General features: G+C 34.6%; 1 protein-coding gene across 1 annotated transcript in view; it reads right to left on the bottom strand.

Moving 5' to 3' along the window:
- Positions 1–26,158, bottom strand: part of GALNT13 (polypeptide N-acetylgalactosaminyltransferase 13) — a 605,545-nt gene that overhangs the window by 18,720 nt on the left and 560,667 nt on the right. The window contains exon 11 of the mRNA XM_030917104.1: positions 22,807–22,905. Within this exon, the coding sequence (XP_030772964.1) occupies positions 22,807–22,905 (99 nt within the window). The remainder of the gene's footprint in view (positions 1–22,806; positions 22,906–26,158) is intronic.

The raw sequence follows: 26,158 nt of genomic DNA on the forward strand, positions 1-26,158 counted from the left end.
ATTAGTAAAATCTCATTGTACATTCTCTTAAAATAATGGAAACTATTCTTCTTCCTTTTCTGATTATCACTCAAATTGCTTTATCATCGGTTACCAATACTTAGTAAAAGCAGAACCGAGTTACATGAACCATAGATTTAGCATATGTTTCCATTTGTTCCAGTGCCAGCCTGACTTTAATGACAATTAATTGGTCCAAAGTCTAATCACTTTAATTAAGCTAAGGTGACTAGAAGCAGGGAAAAACAATCAATCTCTGTGGCTTTCCTTCCATTATAAAAGAGGAAACAGGGAGGAAGTTAACATTAATTGAACACTACCTTTTTTAAAAAAAAATGTGTTCTATGCTTCATATATATTACATTAAATAAATTTGCTCTATTCTTCTATTGTGCAATTGCGTTTATATTTCTATGAATGTATACCAACTTACAGTATTGCAAAATGTAACAAGTAGAGCTCTTTGCATGAATCCTATGGATTTAGTAATTTATAGTGCTTTTAAAATTCTGTTTCACACTTAATGTTCATGTTGTCTAATCTGTAAAATTATGAGCTATCTAGTATCACATATATTCTTATGTAGTCCTTCAGTCAAGCTAGGTCTACAAACAACCACTAACATGGCCATTTTTTAAGTCAACTCTTTTAATCTCAGCTATAAGATGATGATAATGATACAGGTAATAATGTCTATGCTCCAGTTTATGGACCTTGTTGATTATTATGCCTTTCAAAACTAATTACTCACTGTAATAACTCAGTTTTTATTGTTTACTGTTGTATTAGTTCACTACGGCTGCCATAACAAAGTACTATGGACTGGGTGGCCTAAGCAACAGAAATTTATTTCCTGACAGGTTTGGAGGCTGGAAGTCCAAGATCACGATCTTAGCAGAGTTGGTTTCTGCTGAGGCCGCTCTCTTTGGCTTCTAAGAGGGACCTTCTCCATGTGTCTTCACACGGTCTTCCTTCTCTGTTTGCATGTGTCCTAATCTCTTTTTATAAAAATACCAGTTACCTTGGATTAGGGCACCCTAATGACGCCATTTTAACTTTATCTCTTTAAAGACTCATCTCTAATATGGTTACATTCTAAGGAACTGGGGGTTAAGACTTCAACATATGAATTTCTAGAAGAACACAATTCAGGCCACACCACCACTAACCCTTTACAATGTATTGGAGTAGATAACGTATCTTTCCTTATTCCTAAGTGAAAAATATGGTGTGCATGATTTTTTTTTTTTTTTTTTTGGCTAACCTGTTTAGGTCACCTTGGGATTCAATTCTGAAATTAGAATATACTGTTTAGTATCACTAATCAAAACTCTAAATGTAATGCAATATCAAATAATTCCCCCTTCTCCACATTGGCCTTAGTTTATGTTGGCAGCCTGCAGAGGCAAAGGCTTTTTCTGTTTTATGTCTTAAGCTTTTTTTTTTTTTTCCCTCACTGTTCCTGCCCACTCCCAAATTCACCCAGTCTGCTAATCAGTTTGTTTTTTTTTTTAATTTTTTTATTCTTCCAGAGTGGCAAAGCTGTAAGAGAGGTCTTACTTGAACTGTTGTGTATAACTCCTTCCTGTTCTCTGGCCTGCCAGAGATTTAAAGCTCCCTGTTCTGAGATCATTTGGATTTTCTTAGAGATTCCCATCTCTGAGCACCTCTTAACTGAAGTGCAAAGAAAGAGGACAATGCATATTTTACAAGTGAGCCACTTTTTGTGAAAACTCTGGGAGGCAGGCTAACATTAGGCAGTGTAGTCAGTTCCCTGTATTCAGTTGTCACAAGCCAGCCTTATCGTGTGTGAGTCAGGTCACAGCCTGCCATATACCAGAAGCATATAGCAAGCTCTCCAACTGGCATCCTACATAATTTGCAGGTCCCAGTGCAAAATGAAAATGCAGAACTTATTTTTATAAAATTATCAGGAATTCCAAGATTGTAGGGCTCTGTTTGATTGCATGGGTTGCACACTCAAGAACTTCCCTGCCTTGAATCCTCTTCTTACTGGAAGCTAGAATCCCAGCCCATCTTCTCTAGAGGCAGGGCAACTATTCTCTCCAGGCAAAATCTTACAATCTTCTCCATATTCTGATACCTTCCATTATGGGTTGAACTGTGGCTCCCCAGATGATAGATTGAAGTCCTAACCACTAGTACCGCAAAATGTGTACACTTACGGAGATAGTCCTTATGATGAAGTCATACTGGAGTAAGATGGGCCCTTAATCTAAAAGGACTGGTGTCCTTGTAAGAGAATAGAGACAGAGAAAAGACAGCCATGTGATGATGGAATTAGAGACTGGAATGATGCATCTACAAGCCATGGGACACCAAGGATTGTTGGCAAACACTGGAAGCTAGAAGCGGAAAAAGATGATTCTCCCTTAGGTATCAGAGGGAGTATGGCACTTCTGACACCTTGATTTCAGACTTCTAGCCTCCAGAACTGTAAGACAATAAATTTCTATGGTTTTAAGAAACCTAGTTTGCAGTAATTTTGTACAAAAGCTCCAGCAAACTAACATACATCCTTTTCCTCCTCATGCTGGTTGAAGTGTCTAATGTCACAGAATCAGATTTCCAAAGTGTTTTTTCAAATTTTGCACAGGAAAATCTGATTTTTGATTGCCATTGCAAATTTTGCATAGGGAAATCTGATTTTACATTTCATATTTATTGTATCTTGGTATCTGGGCTGAAATTTTAACATCCAGTTATACTTTCCAACAGCATAAAATCAACCATTTTCAAAATACTTTTCTATTATAGCTATATCTTCATAAAAGTGTTTTATAACGTGACTAGGTGATTTTACTGATTTTATATATACTTTATTGGGGTCATAATGATTTCTGCCTCTGAATTTATCTTGTAATCAAATGAGTACTATCTATAATGGATGATACTATATATAAAGCCAATTCAAATCTCAATTCCTTTTAATCTCGATATTTTTCTTTTCATAGATGATGTTTTTGTTCATTCTCACAGTGCTATAAGGACATAACCAAAACTGGGTAATTTATGAAGGAAAGAGGTTTAATGGATTCACAGTTCCACATGGCTGGGGAAGCTCACAATTGTGGTGGAAGTTGGAGGAGGAGCAAAGGCACATCTTATATGGTGGCAGGCAAGAGAGCGTGTGCAGGGAAACTGCCCTTTGTAAAACCATCAAATCTCGTGAGACTTATTCACTATCATGAGAACAGCATGGGAAAAACCTGCCCCCATGATTCAATTATCTCCCACCAGGTCCCTCCCATGACATGTGGGGATTATGGGAGCTACAATTCAAGATGAGATTTTGGTGGAGACACATTCATATCAGATGGTAAGCATTCTTTATTTTTCACCTACATGTATGGTTTGTTCTAGATTTTTCTTTTTAGGGAGAATGTCCAAAGACATTTTAAGATTCTTCAAATACCTAAAACAACATCTAAATAATTTCAAGGACTTCTGTGAGAAGGATCTAAAATATTCTGTTAAATTAATTTAACATAATGAAAGAGTAGGTGTCCACATTTTTTTTTAACCAATTGCATTATGTTTAAAATCCTAATGTATATATAGTTACTTCTTTTAAAATACTCTTTTTTCATGACCTTTTAGAAAAACTACAAACAAAAGTTTGCTCAAATCTCTACCGTGAGCGAGTGCTAATGAAACCTTGTTCCAGCAGTACAAGTTACAAAGCAAGAAAGGAAAGGCATTGCTGTATTATTGGGACCTGAATCTTGTCTCTTTCTGCAAAGGGCTCAGGAATTAAACACCCTCTACTTGCTCTATCTTGCCACAGGGTTTCTTTCTTTCCTTTTTTTATCCATAGATGAAGGGGGTGTGAGTGTGTATGTATGTACATGCGTATACACAGGCATACTTCAGAGTTTCTGTGGGTTCAGTTTCAGATCACTACAATAAAACAAGTATCAAATTTAAAGCAAGACACGTTTTTGTTTCCCCGTGCCTATGAGTTATGTTTACACTATATAGTAGCCATATTAAGTGTGCAATAGTATTGTCTCAAAAAACAATGTATATTCCTTAATTAAAAATACTTTATTGCTAAAAATGCTAACAATTATCCTAGCCTTCGGTGAGTGGTAATCTTTCTGCTGATGGAGAGTCTTGCCTCAGTGCTGATGGCTGCAGGTTGACCAGAGTGGTGACTGATGAAATTTAGGTGGATGTAGTAATTTTAAAAAATAAGACAACAATGAAGTTTATGACATAAATCAACTGTTCCTTTCACTAAAGATTTTTCTGTAGCATGTGATGCTAATTGATAGCATTTTACCCACAGTAGAACTTCTTTTAAAATTTTAATTAATCCTCTCAAAACCTGCCACTGCTTTATCAACTTGAGTTTATGTAATATTCTAAATACTTTGTTGTCATTTCAACAGTGTTCACGGCATCTTCAATAGGAGATTATATCTCAAGAAACCACTTTCCTTGATCATTAATAAGAAGCAATGCTCATTCATTAAAGTTTTAGCATGAGAGTGCAGCAATTCAGTCACATCTTCAGGCTCCACTCCTAATTCTAGTTCTCCTGCTATTTCTACCCTATCTGCAATTACTTCCTCCACTGATGTCTTGAACCCCTCAAAGTCATCTAAGAGGGTTGGGATTAGCTTTTTCCAAACTCCTGTTATTGTTGATATGTTGACCTCTTCCCATGAATCACAAATGTTATTTGTGGTATCTAGAATTGTGAATACTTTCCATAAAGTTTTCAATTTACTTTGCCCAGATCTATTACAGGAATCACTATGGCAGTTAGAGTCTTAGAAAATGTATTTCTTAAATAGTAAGACTTGAAAGTTGAACTTACTCCTTGATCTATGGTCTGCAGAATGAATATTGTGTTAGCAGACATTAAAACATTAATCTCCTTGTACATCTCCATCAGAGGTCTTGAGTGACCGAGTAAATTATCAATGAAGAGTAATATTTTAAAAGGAATCTTTTTCTTTTTCCCCGAGAAATAGGTCTCAACAGTGAGCTTAAAATATTTAGTACACCATGTTGTAAACAGATGTGCTGTAATCCAGGCCTTGTCGTTCCATTTACAGAGCACAGGCAGAGTAGATTCAGCATAATTGTTAAGGGCCCTAGGATTTGGGGAATGGTAAATGAACATTGGTTTTGACTGAAAGTCACTCGCTATATTTTTCCTAACAAGAGAATCAGCCTGTCTTTTGAAGCTTTGAAACCAGGCATTGACTTCGCTTTTCTAGCTATGGAAGTCCCAGATGGCATCTTCTTCCAATCGAGTGCTGTTTCGTCTATGTTGAAAATCTGTTGTTTACTGTATTCACATTTATCAATGATCTCAGCTGGATCTTCTGGATAACTTGCTACTTCACTTTGCACTTTAAAGTTATAGAGAGAACTTCTTTCTTTAAAACTCATAAACCAACCTCTGCTAGCTTCCAACTTTTCTTCTGCAGCTTTCTCGCCCGTCATAGAATTAGAGTTAGGGCCCTGCTGTGGTGAAGCTTTGGCGTAAAGACATTTCATAGCTTGTTTGATCTTCTATCCAAACCACTAAAACTGTCTCTATATAAGGAATAAGGCTGTCTGCTCTCTTTTCATGTATGTGTTTACTAGAGTAACATTTTCAATTTCCTTCAAGAATTTTTTGTTTGCCTTCACTATTTTGCCAGCTGTTCGGTGCAAGAAGCCTACTTTTTGGCCTATGTCGGCTTTTGACATACCTTCTCACTAAGCTTAATCTTTTATAGCTTTTGATTTTAAGTGAGAAACATGTGACTTTTCCTTTCACTTGAACACAGATGCCATTGTAGGGTTATTAACCGGCCTAATTTCAATATTGTTGTGTTTTAGGAACAGGAAGGCCTGAAGAGCAAGAGAGAGGGAATGGCCAGTCTGTGGAGCAGTCAGAATACACACAACATTCATCAGTTAAGTTTGCTGTTGTTACATGGGTACGATTTGTAGCACCCCAAAACAATTACAATAGTCACATAAAAAATCACTGATCATAATCATAACAGATAAAATAATGATGAAAAAGTTTAACATATTGGGAGAATTACCAAAGTATGACACCAAGACATCAAGTGAGCACATGCTGTTGGAAAAATGAGGCCAATAGACATGCTCCATGTAGGGTTGCCACAAACATTCCATTTGTTAAAAAGTGCAATATCTGTGAAGCACAATGAAGCAAAGAGTAATAAAACAATGTATTCCTAGATACAAATACACGTATTCATTTTTGTTTTATTTTTTATTAAGGTATAGTTTACAAATGAATAGATATTTGAATTCAAAATGTCTACATGTATATTTGGTGCAGCTTTATCATATAGGTTTTGATTTTCTTACATTTAGTTTTAAATTATAAAATACTTTTGTTTGAGTTCCTCAGGACAATATTTACTATAAAAGCTCACAGTTTGATATATATCAAATTATGCCAACAGCTTCACTTTCTAAATGAAACTGAAGCCAAAGAAGTTACAGGATTCACCCAGTATGTCCAAGCCGCTTAATGACAGACGTCTCTCTGAACCTGAAGCTCTGCTATTTGCCACTACTTGTTCCACGTGCTTCAAATTCTCTTTACACACCCATTATTTAGTCATTTTGGACCTTTGCATCCTCTGGGAGATCTCTTTAGGTATTTGGAACGTAGTCAATTTGAAAAGTATGTCAAAAAAAATCAAGATATATAACTTATAAGAAAATAAACTTGTCATAATGATTTTCTCTCATCTGTAAAAATAACCCAAGAAAATTTGTATTGAAATCAAAGGGAAAACTGTTTAGCAACAAAAATTATACCTTTAGCAATGCAAATTATTTTTTAAATATTATCTTCCTCCACATGTCACATCATCCTGAAGTCAGCGTGGAGAATTCATAGATGGAATTGAATTCACCAGTGGAGCTGCCAAGTTTATTCCCAGACAGCACCTTTTCCTATGCATGAATTGATTTCAGGTTTCATCTATAGGCTGTTAGCTCAGTGGTTTGTGCAGAGGAGGGTCAGGAGGAGTAAGTAGCATCTGGCTGTATACTCTTAACTTACTCTTACACATCTAGATGGTATCACTTATTTTTTATAGCTTTAATGCTCTAAAATTCTATAACTAAAAACAGCATGTGGGTATGCACCTTATGTTCACTATTCTCATCTTGTCTTCGATATCTTCTGTAAAGCATTAACTCTTTCTGCTTTCACCTCAATATAACAAAGTGATGCTTTTTTGATTTGCACTCAGCAAGCCATCTCATTCTTCCATCCCTGACCAGGTATGTGCTGATCACATCACTAGGACTATCCTTCCCACTCCACTTTGCCAAGCAAAAGACTAGTCTCCTTAAAGTCTTCATACATTCTTCACTTTCTTCATTTAGCACTCTCTTAGCATTTTTACCCAGATGGCTTATCTGCCATTGTACTGCAGATATCATATCTGTATATATTTGGAATTGGATAATACTGGAAAAATGAGCTCTGGAAGATTACACAAACCTAAGTTTGAGAGCTATGACTCAGGACCAGAGTTACTGGGAGTCTCTGTCAAAATGTTGGATTCCTCATCTGAGAAAAGAGATAAATATATGCCTCCTCTTTCATGGGCTATTTTACAGATTGAATAACACAAATTCCTGTAAGCTCTGAACAAAGCATTTGCCTCAAGTAATATCTAAATATTAGTGATTTTCTGTGCAATATCCATGCATAATATCTACATTTGATTATATTCTATCTCGTCTTTTCCTATCAGTTTTTAGGTTCTTTTAAAAAAAATCTCATGGATTCAGTAACAATGCTAAGGATATATTTTGAATCCCTGTGCAAACTGTTCTAGTAGGAGAGTAGTGTCCAATAATTACTAACTGAATTGAAATGAAAACAATTTGTCTTTGAAATTCCCTAGTCTTTATGGGAAACAGAGCAAGAGTGCAAGATAATACAATAAGCAATATGCAGTAATATAATAACAAAATGTGACTGACATGTCTCTTTTCTACTTCATTGTTAAATCTTCCCATTTTAAACATTACCGATGTTAAATTTTATGTATTTTTTTTAATACTTGACTCTGCCCTGAAGGGTTTTAAAGGAAGTCTACAATTTGGGAAATCTAATTTATAAATATTATGCTGCAGATACTCATATTTTACTATTGCAATATTAAAGAATATAAATTGCAAATTTAAGCTGAGTTGGGAATCCCTTCCAAAATATATCCCACGAATTATGCTTGAATGTACAGAGGTTGCTTTTTTTGTGACTGATGTATAATTTGCAGATGATCCAAGGTTTCTGTCCCCTGGTATACATGCCCTATATAACTTCCTTCCCTTAAGTGTGGGACAGACTGTGGCCATGACAGGACGGTCATTTCGAGATCACATTACATTATATTACAAAGATATTAGATACAACCTTGGGTTAGCACTGAAGAGAGGGAATCTCCAGCTGGCCTGATGATGAAAACTGCCATGATTTAGAGAGAGCTACATGGCACATAACTGAGGGCAGTCTCTAGCTGCTGGCAGAGAGCAACCCTGGCAGAGAACCAGACAACAAACAAAGATAGGAAGTCAATCTTACAGCTGCAAGGAACTGAATTTTGCCAGGAACCAGGGAGGTTGGAAGAGGAATCCCCTGGGGCTCAACTGAGATCACAGCTCTGGCCAACACCTGAGTTTCAGCTGTGTGAGGCCCTGAGCAGACAACCCAGCCACATTGTGCCTGAATTCCTCTTACAAACTGTGAAATAATAATTTTGTGTTGTTTTAAGCCACTAAATTTGTAGCAATTTGTTATGAAACAATAGAAAACTAATACGGGACCATCAGGAAAAAGGAAACATGCAAAAGCTAGAATGGTTCTCACCATGTGAAACAACATTTTCCACGATGCATCTCCATCATTCTATTTCTCAGCTATTCAATCATCTATTTATTCAACATATTTTTCTGTGTGTTAAATGTGTCTGGTTTATCCAAATTACACATGACCTTCATGAACTGCTAAATTCAATACACATACATCTAACCCAGTGCTATCATTTCTGTAAGAATTTCTCCTACTATTCCAACCTCATTTGAACTCCATTCTTTTCATAATGGTCTTCTAGCAACTTATCTTTCTCTTGATGGTATATTTGTCTATGTTTTTTCAACTGTATCATTCCTTAAATATTTATTCTATGAAGAACTGGCTCTTGAACATATATTTCAAGGGAAGAATGTTGACTCCTAAATGAGATATTCTTCTTTAGCAATGGGTAACATACATACATACATACATAGTTTTTCTTTATGCCTGTCTCATTAGTTGGTACCATTGTGCAGCAACATATCTGGTCTTTGAGGTTCTTACTGATCTAAGCCTGTGAATTTAAAATAGACATAACAACAATAATATATATCATTCACATGATTCCTATATAAACTATTATATTAATTTTAGTGTTCGGTTTAATAGCTGAAAAATAATAAAAGACTTTTTGCTCTCCCATCTGAATGTCTTTTACAGGTGTTTTTGTAACATTTCATATAATTTTAAAAGTTTTTGCTTATATCTTTAGACACTTCCTAAAACTCTGATATATACTATACCAGATATATTCAAGCATGTAATTAGATAAAATTGTTACATATATAAAAAGACTGGAAAGCCAAATCATAATGTACTAAATGACATAATGATATACTTATGTATCGTTTACAACTCTCTATCTGTAAAGGGAAAGTACTCTTTACCAGATACAATATTCAAAATTTACCTTGCAGTTATTACCACAATGCTTGCATTGGGTGCAAATAATACCAAAGTTTTCTAGATGGTTTCAAGTTTAAAGAAATCTTATTTACTTACAGCATTCAGTATTGCTGCAAACTAAGAGCAGGATCTATTTAGTTTGGGTTCCCCCAAATGCAGACACTGAGACAGTAATTCAAGTGCAAGTAGTTTATTAGGAATACTATCTCAGAAAAGACAAGTGTGGTGGTAGGGAAGAGAAAAAGGCTAATACATGGTAAATTTTCTAATTGTTTACACTATGGATAACTAGAGCTTAATTCTGTTGGGGATCCCTGGCAACCACTATAGAATAAGCATGTCAGAATTAGTCCCTCAAAGAGTGACAGGGCTGAGATATTTATACATCATCTGCCCTCACCTTTTGCTTGAGGTGAGCTTCCAGGGAGCAGAATTTAATGTGACTGATGGGCAAAGCAGCCTTTGGCGTGCAAACCTCCAGACAGAGGGTCAGAGTTGCTAGCCTTTTGATGTTGGGCTGGAAGCAAGGGGAGAAAGAACATTTTGGGAGCAACTGTTGTGTGTTAGGAAAGACAGCTGCCATTTAAAATACACTGTATATTAAATATGATATAGCACATACAGTGTTATTCCTCTTTTGAAAATTAGGATTATGAGGTTTGCAAAGGTTAAAGAAGCTCTACAAAGTCACTCCGTTTGCAAGTGGGAGAGCCAGTCTTGGAACCATGGTCTGTCAGGCTCCAAGTCCCATGTTCTTTCCATCCACTTAGCATTTCACTTCTTGGTGATACTTTTATAAACTCCAGCATTTATTCAGATTTCATTAGGTTTTTCCATCATGTTCCCCTACAAATTCAATCCATGCTCCTTTTTTTCCAAGATCCCATCCCACAATACATTTTTAGTCATCATATCCCCTCAGCCTACTCTGATAGATGCTCAGACTTTTATCTTTTTGATGATGGTTTTGAGAAATACTTATCAGGCACTTTATAGAATATCTCTCAGTTTGAATTTTTCTAATGTTTATCTCATGGTTGGATTAGGGGTCTAGAGTTGGGGGTGGAAGACCACAAGGGTACAGTGCCATTCTCATCACATCATATCAAGGGTGTATGGTATCACTATGACTCACATTATAGAATCTTGATTACATACTCAAGGTAGTATTTGCCAATAGTTCTCCATTGTAAAGTTGCCACTATCCTCTTCCACATTGTAATCTTTGGAAGAAAGTCAACATAGCACACATGCCAGGGGAGGGTCCAAGGTTATGTTGTACCTCCTAGAGCTGGCATGAGCTACAAAAATTATATGAAATTCCTCTGTACAAGGGATACTAGAGATCAATTTTAACTTGTCTCTAAAAGCTTAAGTCGGAAATTGGGGGCCATGTCCTTATGTTAGATTTATATGTAATACCATATAAGATTCCTATATTTAAAAAATAAGTGCAGCTTGGAGAGGAAGTGGAGAAATAGGAATGCTTTTACACTGTTGGTGGGAGCGTACACTAGCTCAATCATTGTGGAAGACAGTGTGGCGATTCCTCAAGGTTCTAGAACTAGAAATACCATTTGACCCAGCCATCCCATTACTGGGTATACACCCAAAGGATTATAAGTCATGCTACTATGAAGACACATGTACACGTATGTTTATTGTGGCACTATTCACAATAGCAAAGACTTGGAACCAACCCAAATGTCCATCAATGATAGACCAGATTAAGAAAATGTGGCACATACATACCATGGAATACAATGCAGCCATAAAAAAGGATGAGTTCAGTGGCCTTTGCAGGGACATGGATGAAGCTGGAAACCATCATTCTCAGGAAACTATCACAAGGACAGAAAACCAAACACCACATGTTCTCACTCATAGGTGGGAATTGAACAATGAGAACACTTGGACACAGGGCAGGGAACATCACACACTGGGGGCTGTCATGGGCTGGGGAGCTGGGGGAGGGATAGCATTAGGAGAAATACCTAATGTAAATGATGAGTTGATGGGTGCAGCACACCAACATGGCACATGTATACCTATGTAACAAACCTGCACATTGTGCACATGTACCCTAGCACTTAAAGTATAACAATAAAAAATAAGCCCAGCTCATGCGTCACTTGGTTTACTCACTGACTGAAGAAAAAAAAAATCAGGTCTCTTTGTTAGGTGGATTGGAACATGACAATTTCTGCCACCCAGAAGTGGCAGTTGCTCTCAGTAATGTGTAAATCATGAATTGGACACTGGCCACAGTGAGCTATCAAGACCGCTTTGATGATTCCTTGGTGTTATGATCTTAAAATGCACGTTTGAATTTTTTGGTTAAAAGAAAATCAAATTTTGCATGTTACAATCATAAACACATATTTTACTTTTTTAAATTAAATGAACATTCCAAACCCTTTTAGAGAGTTAGAACTAGAGAGTTGGAGTAGAAATATGTTTATCTGGTAGGTTTTCATTAGAAGACCAAGATTTCTATTAGAAATTGGAATGGACACTAGGCTGTTTCCATGGTTACCTACTGAAGCCTTTTTCCTTTAATGGAAAGGTATCATTTCTGTATACACCACATGCAGCTTCATGCTTTGTATTGGATCAAATCCTTTGACAGCAGAATAAAAGAAATGAATTGAAAAAGGTTCTACAGTCTGCCCCTGCTTGCTGTGAAATTACACTTCAATACTAAATAACATGAATAAAAAGTCCTTTTCATATTTGGCTGAATTCACTGTGTCATTTTTAATAACAAAAGTGAATGTCCAAGTATTTTCATGATGCTTATTACACACTATCCTTTGACAACCTTTGTAGTCTGAAAGCTCATTGCTTTTGTCCCCTCAAGTCAAAATTCCCTTGCTTGACATTTACCGTCTATTGTAATCTTAGCTCCTCTACTTATAAAACTTATTTTTCCACTGTCCCACTCCAGACTTTCAATTCCATTTATCGCAGTGTCCTTGCTGTCCTTATTCACCCTCTGCTCTCTGTGCACACCAAGTGCTTTGTGGAGTCTTTTAGACCCATTCCATTCCTGTCCTTATCAGACCTTTCTTTGAATGTGTCCTGTAGAGCATTACGAATGCTTGGTGTATTGCTAATGATTCTTTTGTATTCCCTATGAGATCGAGTATATGGTTTGTGTGCCTATTTATATTAAATCTTGTGTCCAAGTGGATTTAACCAGGGATATCTATCTCTCTAAAACAAGTATATATATATATATATATATATATATATATATATATATATATATATTTTATATGTTTAATTATATATGATGTAAGTAATTAAAAAGAAAAAACCATCTCATACTAATACATGCTTCAAATTAGTGTAGAATGCAATAAAATCCTAGAAAACATATATAAAAATTTCTTGTGCAAAGAAAAATATATTAGACATATTTCAGTATAAAGATAACTTTTAATGGTAAGAATAGATTTGGAAAATAAAAATTAGAAATAATTTTTCATCATTTATATAGAAAAATGACAATCTCATCTCTCAGATCCAATTCCTTTTTACTTGACATGAGTATATAATTAGGGCAAGTAAAATATATAATAGAAGATACTTTGCTGACATAGTATGACCACTATGTCTATATTCATAGCAAGGCAAAATATATACGGGATAGTTAACTTTAAATGACATATCCAAAACATTTTTTTTAGCCATATTGATGTGTAGCTTACATTTGATTAGTCTCCTCACATTGGGCTGCTTTCAATAGTATTTTATATTTGATGACTCCTTTTAAAAATTGGTAAGTTTTAAGCAAGGAATCCTTTAAAAATCTTATACACAATATAAAATGTATTTTGTGCTATAAAATATTATATCAAATATTTTCATTTCACTTGCATATTTTTTCAGATGTTTTCTTTTTCTAAACTTAATGTTTTTCTTCCTGAAATAAAGTATTAGCATTGCCTAGTCAAATATTCGAATATGAATTTCTTGTCTAGTTTTATGTCATCTTGGCTTTATTGTGCTATCTTTTCATTTCTGAAAAAAATCGGTTTTCATATTTAAAAAGCAAAAAACTAGGAATACGCTTGCCTAATTTCTTCCAAAACTGTCATACTAGGATGGAATTGCAAATGCATTAAGATGAAGACAATCACAGGTACAGTAAAGCAACTAATCATAAGTATGGATTCTGCTTGCCTTCTCAAGAATATAAAAGTGGGCTAGGCAACACTGTTAATTTAGAAATCATAGACATTATTTATCTTACCTAGAAAATAATAAACTGTTACTACATGGATTAAGCCAAGATAAAGTTATATTATCTATTATAAAATGCTTAAAATGGTTATGGTGAAAATAATTATGTCCTCAATGAAAAATAAGCACACAGCTAGTCGAAGGGTGATGGGGAATAGGAGAGTATTTCAAAAGACCTTAATATTCTTCACATAGACTCATGAATTCAAATCATTTAATTAAAAAATATTAAATATGATAAAATGTTGGCCAGAAGGTTACTTGAACAAGAATACATTTCACAGTAATGAGTAAGGTTATAGCCTCAAGTCAAAAGGAATTAGGCATAAAACAGGAGAAAAATATTTGAAGACAAGGTAGAGAAAGAATAAGGGTCAGAAGATTAAAAGAGCACACAGGAGTAATAAGTTCTGCTGGGAATAAATATCTAGTTTAATGGAGACAAGTCCATCTTGGTAAAGTTAGCAGAGAGCTTACAGTCCATCTGTAAATAACAGGAGCTGTAGAGGAGATAAATTGGTGGGTAATGGGTACAAAGTGGATGCTGTTAGTAGCAAAACATTTTCCTTTTAGTAAAATTTTCAGGTAACAGCTTTCCATTTTCAGTAAGAAAAGCTGTCTTGACGGGTGAGGCACGCCTTTGTGTTTATGTGTATGTGTCTGTGTACGTATTGGGGTTTTATTAAACCAGGGTAGTAAACTTTCTGCTTTATACACTTTCTGTGATATTTCACTTTAAGGGCAGTTTTTCCAAATATTCTTAGAATCCCATTCATAAAACTGATACACATTTATGTACATTAAAAAAAGAATATCATTTTAGTGTTTAAGCCTTATAGAAATGTAATATTAATCTCTGTTATGCATTGGATGATGGTGATATACTTTAACCAATTAATCAACAGAATAAATTTTTTTTGTCCTACTATTTGCACTGACATACTTTGTTATTTTCTAAGATGCCTTCTTAGACACTGTCTTCTCCAATTTGGTCTGGTGTCCTTCCCTTGTTGGTGCCATAGTCCCTTTTCCATGTACTGCTTTTTCTTATCAAGAATCATAGTAGACATCCTTATGATTTTAACACCAGGAATATCTGAACTTTTATGAAACTGTTTTTTAATGTTATTGACACAAGGAATCATATAACCAACTTTGTACTCATAGCTAGAAAGCAAAGAACCAAAGTTGTGACTTACTTAAATGAATGTAGGATTCCATGAAATTGATTTTAAATACTTTATGAAAATGGAAAAGATGTTTTCTAGATTGACTTGAATTGACAATTTTTCTAAGACTTTTGAAAAAATGTCTTACATGGTAGATGTCAACAATCAATAGGTAGAAACATAAAATTAGACTGTACAATACTTAAAAGATAAATCTGAAAAACAGCCAATACTAGTTTTCAATTTTTAGGAGACGTTAAGAAAAAAAAGTTACGATTTTTGAGTAACTCTTGTCAGGGAAAAAAAAGGGTCAAACGTGACATATTTAACGTTCTGGAGGCTGAGAAGTCTAAGATCAAGACACCAGCAGATTTGGTGTCTGATGAAGGCAAAGTTCATTGAACCTTCTTGTTGCCTGCTCACATGGTGAAAGAGAAGAGCTAGATCTCTGGGGTTTCTCTCATGAGGACACTAGTCTCATTCCTCAGGGTAGAGACTTCGTGACTTGATCATCTTCTAAGGGCCCAGACTTCTAAGACTGTCACACTGGGGACTGGATTTCAATGCATTAATTTGGGAGGGGGGACCCAAGCATTTAGACCACAACAAATGATAATTTCAGTCAATCATTCATCCAACAAAACCTGATTATCCTACTCGATAATAAACACTCTAGGTAGCATATGACTAAGGGGAAAATATCCAAAGAAAAGACCAAATTAGTATTGAAATGGCTTCTAATAATTACAGTATGTATAAAATGCAAACTTTAAAATGAATACGTATCTGTTGAATGAATGTATTCATTACAGTCTGTGACTACATTAGAACACATTACTAAAATAATTAAGCTTTCTCTAGGAGAGTATCTGTAATGATACAAAGTATTTGTTTACTCTCTAAATTTTTAATACACCTGTCATAAGGTTAGATTCAATTTAAGTAATCAGATGTTAGAGGAGGAGGAGACATTTGTATAAAAGTGTAGATAACACCTAATGATCTCTTCTTTAATCTTGGCAGAAAATAGCATTTTAATAAATGGCTAGCATAAGCTTCCTTAAAGGCTTGCTACCTTGAAAAATAGCTCTGAATCATTTACTGCAATAAATTATATGGAATGTTTCCATGTGCTTTCTTGCTCTCTCCAAATGAGTGGCTCTAGGGAGAAAAAGAAACATTATAAATGCATTCACTAGGTTGTGAATATTTTTCCATTACTTTACATTATTTGCCTTTAAAAGGAAAAGGTACAATGTGTATGGGGCTATTTTTATTCATTTTTAATTAAAGATGTGCTGCTATTCAAAGGAAAACAGCATTGGATTTTTAAATTTTATAGCGATTAATTTTAAAGTAAAATGTTTATTTTATAAATGTTACATTAATTTAATTTTTACCTAATTATAAATATATTTTATGTATCAGAGTTTTTTTTTTTCTAGAGATGGAGTTTTGCTGCATTTCCCAGGCTGGACTCAAACTCCTATGTACAAGAGATCTTCCTGCCCTATCCTTCTGAATAGATGGTACTACAGATGCATGCCACCATGCCCAGCTATTTTATGTAAATTTTAAAAAACAATTAGTGTCAGTTTGAGTCGATATAACATATTCCTAATGAGACTGTAATCTAGTTATCAATTTTGGTATTTATGCCTTTATGATGATATAAATGTTGTTTCAAAGCACTTTAAAAATGAATGGCATTTCTACACCAAAAAGAGAAAATATTAAGACAAACATTGTTTGCAGTATATGAACTGCTTAAAAGTCTGTATATAAAAACAAACTGTAAACAAAAAGTCAGAAAAATGTTTGCAACATGCATGACAAGGGTAATAATATTTAACAAAGTACTCTTATACATGACAAGAGAAGAAAGAACCCCTTCAAACCTCAATGGAAACATAAGCAACAGTATCACTAGAAAATTTGCAATAACAATTTTTGAAATGCTTAAATGCCAGTTTTTCAAATCATTAAATGAATTGATCATGCTAGAAATGTGGTTGAAACAAGTTAAAATGTTTCTCCCATACTAAAACAGCAAAGATAAAAAACAAAAACAATAATACACACGGTTGGCCACTGTGATTATAATCCTGGAAAGTGTGGTTGGAAATCAATGCAAATACAGTGACTATAAACCTGGTTTGGAATCAGACTTAGGTTCACACTGGCTTTACCATTTCAGTCATGATACTAATCACTCAAGATTTCCATTAAATTCATAAGTAAAATCAAGATAATAACACTATCTACTTCAAAGATCATTGTCAGACTCAAAGAGGGTAATTTATATTAAATGTTTATCAGTCCTTTTTATTTTAGCTATTAGTCTTATTAATTTGCTGAAATCTTTAAGAAAAAAGAAAAATTTGTCACTATACCTTAAAAGCCTTCTAATTTTGCATAACCTTTGATTGAGCAAATGTACTTCCAGACATATTTCTAAAGAAGTAAATATTAGTGATCACCAGATTTTAGCTACAAGGAAATTGATGGGCCTGGTTTATAATAATGAACATTTACAAATACTGTATGTTAAACAAAAAAAAATGAATAAATAAATTATAGTTTATCCATTAAAATGTCTCCTGTTTAAGTTAAGGAGTTGCTAGTGAATAGCTAGCAAAAGAGAAGCCAAATTACTGAGTTTTCAACAGTGAGTGTGTCTTAAAGTTTTTTAGTGGAGCAGAGTGTAGCCAACAGCTCAATTTCAGAGAACAGTGTAAATGAACTGCTAGGATAGGAAAACACTGAAAGCATGCAAGGAAAGGGAAACTATCAGACATATGTCTAGAGCACAGGAGACTGATGGGACATCAAGGTAGATCAGGCTGGAAAGCCAGATGGCGATACAATTATGAGGGGTTTGTATACCATACAAAATAATTTGTCTTTTATTCTTTGGGCAGTGGAAAGCTGCTGAAAATTTAATGAGATGTTAAACTAAGGTAGCATGAATTATGAGTCATGAAAATAATAAGGTTTTAAATCCATATGGGTAAAAGTAGATATAGGCTAGAACAAAGGCAGAGATCCTGGTTATAAAAGGACCAAGAGGTAGGGACGTTTTTCCGTAGAAATGTTGGGATTTGGTGACTAATCAGACTTCAGAAGTAAGTTTCTATGTTAGGTTTCCATTTTGGATGCTGTGTGAAAGGGAAGGAAATGAGTTCAGTTTGGAAATAGGTGGGTTTGAGATGTCCGCAGACAGTAACGATAATTAACTGGCTATAGATTCTAGAGCTTAGGAGAGAGGTTGGGGCTGTATATGTAAATTTGAGTCATTAACATTGTAGGGGACACAGAAGTGCTTCCAAGAATCCATGTCATCTTTCAGAAGTACAGAGAAGACAATCTCCTAACTTCTATACTTTATTTCAGTAAATTGTAAGTTCTTTCACTTGTAAAAGTTTATATTCAAGTTAATCAAATTCTTCTTATTCTTTTCAAAGTGTTAATGATCATGATGAACTTCCATGATAAGGAAAATAAATCAATGCAAGAATAGATATAAATGGAGTGTTGAATTTTGTTATTCTTTGAGTAAGACGGTTTTTATTTATAAGGCTTTAAAAAGAACACTTCAAAATGGTCATGTTGAATTTAATAATAATACTCCAGTTGTTATCTTTTGCAGTACTCCTGCTACAAAAACTTTCATTGACTCCATTTAGATTTTGCTGGAAATCTGAGTGTTTAAGAAAATTATTTCTAACAACTACTGAAAAGTAACTTTCCTCCTGATGTCTGCAAGGCCTTAAAAAACCCCCAAACTATCAAAACTCCTGTGCAAGGAGAAATGGTTAAGGTATAATTGTCCACAAACAAAAAAAATACCTTTTTTAAGAAAAGTAAGTTAAAAAAGGATTTTCACATTTGTTGTGATTTTTGTGTAAAAGCAAGAGAGAGAAGCTTGAGTAATTTTTATGGGTTGGGGGCTACTTATAAAACATCCAAAACCAAATAACCATAAAAATAAATGCTGCTTCCATGGTAACATAAAAGAAGAGCAAAAAAACCAGGGAGGGTAGTTCTGAGAATAAAATTCTAAATCTGTTTTTTATTAAAGTGAGAAAGACAAAAAGTGACACAGGTTCCTAGTATTAATTACCTTAGAAATATTGAATTCTATCAGAGCAGAATTCACAATAATTGAGTTTTATGTGATGGTTAAATTTTTCCGTAATATATATTTGTTAGAGTTACAGGAGAGGTTGTTCATTGTTTTGAGATCAACAATACCAAATGAAGTGTTGTGCGTTTATCTTGCTTTTAACATTAGCCACCAAATGAACATTTTTTAACTTCAGAAATAAGAGAATTAACAACATCAATAGAAATAATAAGGGGCTAATTAATGGCAATGGACCAATACATATGGCATGTCTAGTATGTGCCATGTTTAGTGTTAATTTTTTTAAATGAATTTTCCTAGTCTTAGAAAAAATTTGAAGTATTTTGTTCATTTTATGGACTATCAATACCAAAACTCAAAAATATTATGTAACTTGCCATAAGTTACCCAATTAAGCAGATTGGGGTAATGCAACACAACAATGTTCTTCTAGTCTCAATAGTTTAAATTTCTCCATTCTTATTTAATTATGAAGGAAATACATGTACTACTGTATGCAGAAAAATGTGGGATAAAAAGGAAAATTTCTTTTCCAACTCAGTCTTCTTTCCAGATATCTACTCATCAGATACGATCTATATTCCAGATAGATTTTTATAGATTTATAATAGATTACACAGCATCCATATAAATATATAGATACTATACAGAAAATGTTCACATATTTTTTCATAAATGAGATTATTGAAAATAAGTTGTCTGGATTGTTTTTCCCTTTTGAAGTTCTAATGACAAACATGCAGACCTCCCTCAGTCATTTTGACGGTATATAGCTTTCTATACTATGCGTACACCATGCTTTATTTAACCATTCCCCTCTTGGTAAATACTGAATTGTTTCCATTGTTTGTGTTATAACAAAAAGGGCTCCAAAAACATTTGTATGTGTGTGTGTGTATGTGCAATTAAGTATGTAGATGGAAAAATAATGGTTTTAATTTTTATCTTGTCATTAAATTGATCTTGTAAAGCACATTAGAATAAAAGTAGGGATAGATTTTATGCTTATTATTATTTGATCACTTTCTTTATGAATCCCTGAGCTGTTTTTATATACTTTTAGTTACTATGAAAATAACAGCTCATTATTTCTTGGCAATGTCCACAAAGTTCTAAGGTACAAATCTACTGTTCTGACCATACAATCTTTCATCTACTTACTTGCCCAGTATTCGTTAGGTGCCTACCATGTCCCAAGACTGTACCAAGTGCTGGGTATGAAAACAGGAATAAGATCTAGGACTGCCAACAAGAAGTTTGCAGTAGAGTGGGATAGCTTATTTCTGGGTATTTGAAAACGTGTAGATGAATAAAGTAATTTTTAACATGGCACTGTAATGATTCTATGTAGATAATTCATCTGGGGTACCTTTCTCATTTTCATAAGCAATAGAATGAGAGAAATTTCATAAGTAGTGTTTCTTTAAATTCTGTATGACATTATGGAGCAGATAATTAGTTGATTTTTTTTGCCATAAGTTATTGAAAGAGATTATGGCTGACATTTCTAAATGTCCCCCCAATATCTTGGCAAATGAACTGTGAGAAGCAGTTAATTGTGAGTGTGAGGTGTTTTGTTGTACTAGGGATGTCCAAGTAACACATTTCTACCCAAAGAGAGATACATTGACATGTGTTGAGCCTCTAGGAAGGCTTTTGCTTTTCCTAAAAGATAAACAGACATGGCTATTGCAGTTCTTCCCTGACTTTGATATTCCTGCCTTGAATGTGGAAATGATGTCTGGAATTTCAGCAGTCCTCTTCTGACTAGCTGATGATAAAAGTTAACTCTAAACACCAAAGAATGGAAAGATACAAAGTTTTGGGTTTCTTTATGAAATCATTGAGGTCCTAAACAAATGTTAGAATTCTTATTATGTGAGAAAATTAAACTCTCACACATTTAGTCCTCTTATAGTTAAGCATTTTGTTGTTTCCAGCTGAATTCATCCAGACTCCGTTGGTTTTTGGCAGTAGAGGCCCGTCATATTCATTATGAATCAGTGAAACAATAAATGGAATCATTTCTGAATGCTTTGCTACTAGTCTGCCTATGTTGTTTCTATCCTCTTCCTCCATAAGGTCAATTTCCCATGCTGTAATTTAGAAATTTTGTTTAAATATTTTCTTTCTCAAATTGACAGTTTGGAACACTAATTAGGATTTTTTAAATTAAGAATTTTTAAGAGAGAAACTTTCTTTTAATGTTCTCATAACACAGACCATGTTTGAAATATGGTGCCAAAACTCAAGAGTTCATTTTCTTCCTTATAGTACAAGAATCAACAAATATTTTTGTAATAAATCTTGACATTTATAAATCTTGACACAAATATAACTATAATTGTGCTAGACAGGATAACTTTTGCAACCTCGGTTCACACTAACTCAGAAATTCTACCTCTGAATAAAAATCTTGCGGTTCCCCTAAACTTCTGTAGATAACTTGTTTACAGAGGATCAGCTACCTCAAACTCTGCTTTGTTGGTATAGTTCCCAGGAACTCCAAATTCTACCTCTCAATGTGGCCATGGCAGTAAAATAGCTCTGGCCTGAAGACTCACAGTCAAATAGCCTCCATGTGGCCCACCTTGCAAAGTTCTTTTCCAATGCTTAAGGAGAGCACAAGAACTTGTCATACACAAGAAAAGCTGTCCAAGAGTTTTAGTCAGCCTTCAACATTGAAGTATGCACTTAAACATTTTATTAAACTTCAAAAGCTCTTAAAAATCATAAATACGCCGGTCGCGGTGGCTCAAGCCTGTAATCCCAGCACTTTGGGAGGCCGAGACGGGCAGATCACAAGGTCAGGAGATTGAGACCATCCTGGCTAACTCGGTGAAACCCTGTCTCTACGAAAAAATACAAAAAAAAAAAAAAAAAAAAAAACTCGCCGGGCGAGGTGGCGGGCACCTGTAGTCCCAGCTACTCGGGAGGCTGAGGCAGGAGAATGGCGTAAACCCGGGAGGCGGAGCTTGCAGTGAGCTTTGATACGGCCACTGCACTCCAGCTTGGGCGACAGAGTGAGACTCTGTCTCAAAAAAAAAAAAAAAAAACAAAAACAAAAACCATAATATACATAAAAATTTGAAAAGAAATAGAGAATAATAACCATTGGGAAAGCATCACAGATGTGGAGGAATTCTTGTATATATTCAGTTAATAGAATACAATGTACTCCTCATTTGCTCATACATGATAAAATGAGATTGTCTAAAATATTTGGATATCTTCATTAACTGTAGGCACACTGAAAGTGTTGCTCTTTTTATTTAATTTTTCAGGGCTCTTTTAAGATCCTTGGGACAATTAAATAGCCAAATTAGTTATAGATTTGAATACACACTTATTTACTAAGTTCAGTTTATAGTTATTAACATGTGAGCCATGGTCTCCACTGATAGTTTTAACAATATTTTTCCTCTAAAATATGAAGCTGATAAAAAGGGAGAGTTTACCTGATTTCCTCCCATACCATGACAGTTGAATATACCCACTTTTTCATTTTCTTTGCGGCCCATGTTGTCTAAACACTGATTGTTTTCAACATTTCTTATCTAAAGGAAACACACAAAAGGGGGGGGGGACATAAATCAAACAGTTATTTAAGTCATCAAATCCTTCTTATGTTACTGTCTATTGTTAACTGAATAATACAACTTCATATGAAAATTTCTCCAAGAAAAACATACTGCTTATATATTTTTCTTTTTCTGTGTCCATTCTTAACCTGTATACATTTCTAAACTCCTCCTGAAGTTTTTGAACAGAATTGACATTGGCATCTAATCAAGAGACATTCCCTGTTTATAGCATAGTATCATAGAAGAAGGAAGCAGCTACGTATTATGAATTAGGAGTTCTTCCCCAAATCCTCTAAAATTAGGACACAGTTTTCATATTCCACTCAAATAACCATTGACTATTCTTGAACTCCTATACTATTGCATGGAAGGAAATAAAAACAAATTGGCTAAATATTAAAATTTATGTTCTTTTAGATTGCTTCATTACTGTATGTTCTATTCTGTTAATAAAGATTACATTGTTTATATCTGTGACTAAAACATATTCATGCATCTTCTTTTATGCCTAATGCCAAACTTATTGAGAAGTGCTTAACCCTAAGGAAAGCTATTACAAGGCTAAACAATGATTTCACATTACAAATTCCTCAAAAGCAAGATTAAATTGCTGACTACAGACATAAAGTTCTTGGTTTACATTCAAACATGGCATTAATCCCATAATTAACATAAAGTTAATACATATTTGTGCCAAATGTAATTACAAAACCATTAATTGACTTTAAAGATACTAATCTGACTGAATCAAGAACAAATGAAAGCAGAAAAGAAAAAACCTTCTAATAAATGGGATACTTCAGATTTTTACTTAGTCTCAACCCCAAATATGTATTTATGCCTGTCCACTCTGCTTTTGAAAAGTTTGTATCTCTGAGCCATAGACATGCATATTTTACTGTTCACTTGGGAGAATTATTGGACACGTCTATTTAGTTATCTATGCTTTGAGTACATGTTTCCTCACATTGGCAAATGGGTAAGATGGGAAACTTATTACATAAACATACAGAGGATGAATTTGGTTTACACAATTCACTTTTTCTGTGGTGCAGAACCTCATGGCCAAGTACTAGTACCTGGAATTGGGGAAAGTGGTATGACTTGCATTAAGGCCCCCATCAGTAACTGAGAATAGTATAGATCAGAATTCCCACTTGGTAAACGTTAGAAAAAACTGGACATAGTCATCAAGCGCTGTTTCAAGGGGCCGAAATTTAGAGCAGAGTTATATGTGCTTTCATAAAAAAAATCTGAGCAGGAACCCATTAAAAAGACAAAACACACACTGAGTATTACAAGGAAAGGGCACGGGCTTCCAGAAGCAAAACCTGTACCGGTTCATATAGGGCTGAAATATATTCTCAATCTGATTTCAGGTGGTTCAGGCACTGGAAGGGATTGAACCTATAAGCAAAAGACCTTTTAGGAGCTGCAGCTGGAGAGGATTAAGGGCAGTAACAATTGATAAATTGTCATATGATGTAGTAAATAGGTCGGTGTAGGTTGCACATAGTCTGATCAAATTACATAAGCTGAATTATTTTTAAATCCCTTACATCAGATTTTCTTAACTTTTCATAAAAGGAAGATTTCTTGAAAATAGTAAGATGATACATTATTGCTATTTAGCTTCCTAAAAGAGTATAGAACAGTATAATGCCATAATACTTAGAGAAATAAACATCTCACAAAATGACTAATTGATTTTTAGACATAAGGTATGCAATCTGATTAGAAGAATCTCTGCTAGATGCATGGTACTTGCATAGACACTAATTAATAATTATAGGGGTTACAGCTTGAATTGTTTGTAAGGCTTTTTCTCTTTGCTGGAAAACAGAAAATTCAAAGCCATATTCAGCCTAGTACATACTCTGATAGTGGTATTGGAAAGGGACTTCTTGGAGATGCATGCCATCTTACTCTTTGACAAATTAAGAAAAATATTTAAGAATGACCCCAAAATATTTTGCCTCCAGTAACAACCTATTATTGATTTATTTTCTACAAAAGATAACACTTTATGTTTTAGTATGTAACACCTCTTGTGAATTCATTTATTCAATTGAGAAGTAGTATCAGGAAAATGTATATCTCATACCAGGTACTACCTGAGGTGCTGAGGATACAGAAAGCAACAAAATAAACACAGTCGCTTCCTTCATAACAGTCGCTTATGTTTTAGAAGGGAAGAGAACAACAAATAAATAGATTTGTAATATGTCAGAAAATCAAGAAATCCTGTGAGAAATATAAAGAATAGTAAGGGTAGATAAAGCAAAGGCGATAGTATTGTTTTAGAAAGAAAAGGTCAATTTGAACAAATACACTTGAAAAGATGCTTAATGAAGAGGAGAGCAACCATATTTTCATCTATGGAAGGACATTTTGGGCAGGGGAACAGCAAATGGATGCTCCCTGTAAGCTGGACAATACTTGAGTGAAATAATGGGCTAGCATTGTGCCAGCACTGCAGTGAGCAAGGGGCAGGTTAGAGAGGTATTCCAGACTAAGTAATAGTAAGGAATCATGAGATTTTTTAGCATAGGCATGGTATAATAGCTTACTGTGGCTGTTGTGCAGAAAGTAGATTAGAGGGAGGAAAGACTGGAAGCAGAGAAACAAGGAAGAAGGCCACTGTAGTCATGCCAGCAAGAGATGATGGTTGATTAAGAGACCAACAATGCGGGTGGAAGGTCCAATTTTGGATATATTTTGAAGGTACAGCCATTGGAACTTTCCATTGAATTGAATGTGAGTTATGACACAAATAAAGACATCAAGAAACATGTCAAGCTTTGGGCCTGAACAAGTGGGCAAATGCTATTTCTATTTCCCAGGAACAACAGTCTTGAGTTCTTGCATGTTGATAATTATATCTGTGGCTGCTATACTTGAAAATCACTTCGATAGGTCTGAAGTCCATGGCTCACCAAACTTGAATACCTTTTCAATGTTACTCCATTTACTTCCAGAGTAAAGGATTCGTTTGAAAACTCTGATTACAATCTGGGTTCCCCCCCCCCCCCCCGCCCCGCCGCCCTTAATTCTTACAAGTATCTATTTCCCTGGAAACCAAACTGATTTTTTTATCTTTCAAGTTTGGGAGATTTACTAAAATATATCTTGACATTACTCATTAAGGATCACTCTCGCAGGGATGTAGTGCTCCTTTTCACAATATCATTTCAATTTTATTTTCAGGAAAGTTTCCCGGAATTAT

Source organism: Rhinopithecus roxellana, chromosome 14 (assembly GCF_007565055.1).
Source record: "Rhinopithecus roxellana isolate Shanxi Qingling chromosome 14, ASM756505v1, whole genome shotgun sequence".
Classification (NCBI taxonomy): domain Eukaryota; kingdom Metazoa; phylum Chordata; class Mammalia; order Primates; family Cercopithecidae; genus Rhinopithecus; species Rhinopithecus roxellana.